General features: G+C 39.6%; 1 protein-coding gene across 1 annotated transcript; it reads right to left on the bottom strand.

The window, feature by feature from the left end:
• Positions 1-952: 952 nt before the first annotated feature.
• LOC138873822 (uncharacterized) lies at positions 953-2,148 on the bottom strand. Its single transcript, XM_070152301.1, has 4 exons — positions 2,015-2,148; positions 1,735-1,903; positions 1,451-1,587; positions 953-1,367 (listed from the first exon to the last, which is right to left on the bottom strand). The coding sequence occupies exons 1-4, from the start codon at positions 2,146-2,148 to the stop codon at positions 953-955; spliced, it is 855 nt and encodes a 284-aa protein (XP_070008402.1).
• Positions 2,149-3,816: the final 1,668 nt, after the last annotated feature.

The following is a 3,816-nucleotide window of genomic DNA, read 5'->3' as shown; positions in this document are numbered from 1 at the left end:
GGTGCCTCCAGTTAGACGCCTGAGGTTCATTCTGAGAGGAAGAGGGTATGTTTGGCTGATTTTCCTCTGTCCTTTTCTCAGGTGCTAGTGGAGTTCCCTGAACTGCATCAAACACTCTTTCTTCAGCTTTAGTGGTTGTAATTGAAGTGCTTGGTTCTATTGAAGATGAGGCAACATTGTCTTCATTTATCTCCTTTACTTGACTCATCGTATCTGCCTTTCCATTTGTCATGTTAATGACTTCATCAGGTACTAGTAAGGGTTCTCCATCTTGATCTTCCTCAGCACTCTTCTCACAGGATGGATAAGACTCATAAAAAATAACATGGACACTTTCCTCAACATATTGAGTCTGCTTATTATATATCTTGTAAGCCTTTCTTTGAGAAGAGTAGCCCAGAAATATTCCTTCATCACTCTTGGCATCGAATTTACCAACCTGATCCTTTCCATTATTGAGAACATAACATTTGCACCAAAATATTCTTAGGTGAGTCAGCTTGGGTTTCTTTCCATTCAACAATTCAGACGGGGTTTTGTTCAGAAGTGATATGATCATGCACCTGTTCACCAAGTAGCAGGCAGTGTTGACAGCTTCAACCCATAAGTTCTTTGCAATTCCATTGTCAATCAACATTGTTCTTGCCATTTCTTCTAGATTTATGTTCTTCCTTTCTACTACATTTTACTGGGGAGCTCTGGGAGCTAAGAAGTTGTGAGTGATGCCATTTTCATTGCAGAATTCATCAAATTTGACATTGTCAAATTCTGTCCTATGATCTGATCTAATGCATGCGATTCTAGACTCCATTTTCCCCTGGATTTTCTTCACAAAGGCCAGAAACACCTCAATAGTTTCATCTTTTGGTTATGAGAAACAGAGTCCATGTGAATCTGGAGTAGTCATCTACTATCACAAAAATGTATCTTTTTCCTCCTCTACTTTGCACTCTCATAGGTCCACACACATCCATATAAGAATCTCTAGTGGCTTTGAGGTGCTCACATCTCTTTTAGACTTAAAAGAGGACCTCAAATGTTTTCCTCTAGCACAGGCATCACAGACTTTTTGCCTCTTGAATTGTGAAATAGGCAGACCATGGACCAGGTCCTTCTGAAGTAGTTTGTTCAGAAGAGAAAAATTTTCATGGCCTAGTCTTCTATGACATAGTTCCGCATCATCATCAACAACTTTCAGACAACTCAGATGACCATTCTGTAAGGACTCGAAATCAGCAACATAGATGTTCTTGTATCGTTTGGCCACAAGTACTATCTCATCGGTCACAGGATCAGTGACTGTACATATTTTGGACAAGAATTCCACCTTGTTTCCTTTATCACAGATTTGAGAGACACTTAAGAGACTGTACTTAAGGCCATTGACATGTACACATTTTCGATGGAATGAGTGAGTGACTTCCTGACTTTTCCAAATCCAAGAATGTACCCCTTTTTTCCATTGCCAAAGGATACACTCCCTCCTTGCAGGGCTTTTAGTGAAAGAAAGTCTGTGGTGTTACCAGTCATGTGCTTTGAACACCCACTATCCATGAACCATTGTTGATCGCTTCCTTTTACTGTTCCCTACACAAAAGATTAAGATTTAGTTTTAGGAACCCAGGCAAGTTTGGGTCCCTTGTAGTAGGCAAGAGGATGAATAAGAGTTCTCTTAGTCCATGCAGGTAACATGCGTTTTTTGTGAGGGGAACCTGGTCCCTCTTTTGTGGTCACCTTTTCAGCAAACACTTTGTTTATTTGAATCGATTGATTCTTGTACTGGACATCTTCCTTGAAGTGCCCAGTGTTCCCACATTGGGTACAATGCCAGTTATCAAAGATAGTGACGTACTTGTTGTGAGGGTTGTGAGGAGTTTTCTTCCTTTGGAACCCTATTCCCTGCCTGTTTTCATAATCATTAGTATGCAAGGTAGTGGTAGCTTCTGAGGACCAGGTCCACTTTAGGGACTTTTCAAGATCATTCTTTAGTCTTTCCAAATTAGCTTGGAGTTACTTGTTTTTCTCAATTTTAGCACACATCCTAGATCTCATGGCTTTCACCTCATTTTCAAGCCTAATGTGTTCTTCACTGGCTATCTCCTTTCCCTTTTCAGAATTTTCAGGTTTTGACTTAGTCCATGGTTTCATTATTGTTTCTCTTAGGTCTGTAATTTATGCCAAAAAATCATCCTTTTTTCTGAGGATTTCAATGGGTTTCTTATGGCCAGTAACTACAACCACTAAGTCATCTCTAGTTTGTTCAGATTCGCCTAATTCTAAGGTCAAATAATCCCTATCCTCCACAAGACTATGAAAAGCAGTGATTAATACGTCAGCCAAAGACATGAGTTTTTTTGGAGAATAGGATTTCAGATTTCTCTGAACATCCCTGAAATTTACCTCTTTGTTGCCATTGTCTTCATCATCATCTGATTGTGCCATCAAAGCAAAAGTTGATTCACATCCAATCTCCTCGCCTTCAACTGGTATCATGGAACTATCACCAGCATCAGGTTCATCTTCAAACTCACTAGAGGAATCCCCCCATGCTACGAGATCCTGTCTCATCATATTATCAGCGAATCGTTTTCTCTGAAGTCCTTGAAGGGAACCAAGTTCGTCTTAGCTGATTTCTCATGGTAGTTCTTGGAGAATTATTTCTTCAAGAGAGGACAATCTTTCATGAAGTGTCCAGGCTTTCCACACGTGTAACAAAGATCACAGTTTTTTGGTCTGTTAGAGCCGTCCCTTTTTAGCATTTCTCCATTTCTTCTGACAATGTTCTGAAATCTTTTGGTTAAGTAAGCCATGTTACTTTCCTCCTCACTTGAATCATTGTTATTAACTTTAAGTACCAGGTTCTTTTCCTTCTTTGGTTCTCTTCTTTCACTGTCTATCTTTCTCTTTAACTCATAGGTCTTCAAGTTTCCGATTAGCTCTTCTACGGTAAACTCCTGTAAGTCCTTTGATTCAGAAATAACATTCACTTTGCTTTCCCAAGAGCTAGGCAGAAAGCTGAGGATTTTCCTCATAAGCTTGTTTCTAGGAATAGTTTCACCAAGTGAGTGTAACTGATTTATGATGGAAGTGAATCTTCCGTGCATATCTTTAATGGATTCATCATCCCTCATTTTAAAGAGTTCATACTCGGTAGTGAGCATATCAATCTTAGACTGTTTTACTTGTGTAGCTCCCTCATGAGCTATTTGTAAGGCTTCCCATATCTGCTTGGCAACATCGCAGGTGGAGATTCTATTGTGCTCTTCAGGTCCTATTCCATATACTATAATTTTCTTGGCACAAAAATTATTCTCCACAACTTTCTTGTATGCTTCAGTGTACTCTTTGCTGGTTTTTGCCATTGAAAATGAAAGTTCCTCTAGTACCTTGGTTGAAACATAAGGACCGTCGCATATGATATCCCATAACTCACAATCCTCAACCATGATAAAATTATGCATTCTTGTTTTCCACCACCCATAGTATTGTCTATTGAACTTGGGTAGTCGCTATGTAGATTGACCTTCTTCAAAATTTGGTGGAGTAGCCATGAGGATCCTTGCTAGGTGTTACCCAGATTGGAGGAACCTGCTCTGATACCAATTGTTAGTTTGTGTGAGTCCACCAATCAGTAGAGTACCTGGTCATCTACGAGATTCTACTGAGAATGCTGATAAAGCAGTACGTAAATAAGGCAGAGGATTTTTACGTGGAAAAATCCCACACAAAGGGATCATAAAACCATGACCTACACCTGTAGGCTTTCAACTTCACTAACTTGTAAACAACCTATTACAAGCCGCTTTGCAATGACTT

This window comes from Nicotiana sylvestris, chromosome 7 (assembly GCF_000393655.2).
Source record: "Nicotiana sylvestris chromosome 7, ASM39365v2, whole genome shotgun sequence".
NCBI classification, from domain to species: Eukaryota; Viridiplantae; Streptophyta; class Magnoliopsida; order Solanales; family Solanaceae; genus Nicotiana; species Nicotiana sylvestris.
This window is presented reverse-complemented; position numbering and strand designations above follow the sequence as displayed.

Coding starts and splice junctions, on each gene's coding strand:
- LOC138873822 (XM_070152301.1), bottom strand. CDS start 2,148: ATGAAACCATGGACTAAGTCAAAACCTGAAAATTCTGAAAAGGGAAAG. Junction 1,904..2,014: donor GCTAAAATTGAGAAAAACAA/GTAACTCCAAGC, acceptor TTATGAAAACAG/GCAGGGAATAGGGTTCCAAA. Junction 1,588..1,734: donor ACAAAGTGTTTGCTGAAAAG/GTGACCACAAAA, acceptor TCTTTTGTGTAG/GGAACAGTAAAAGGAAGCGA.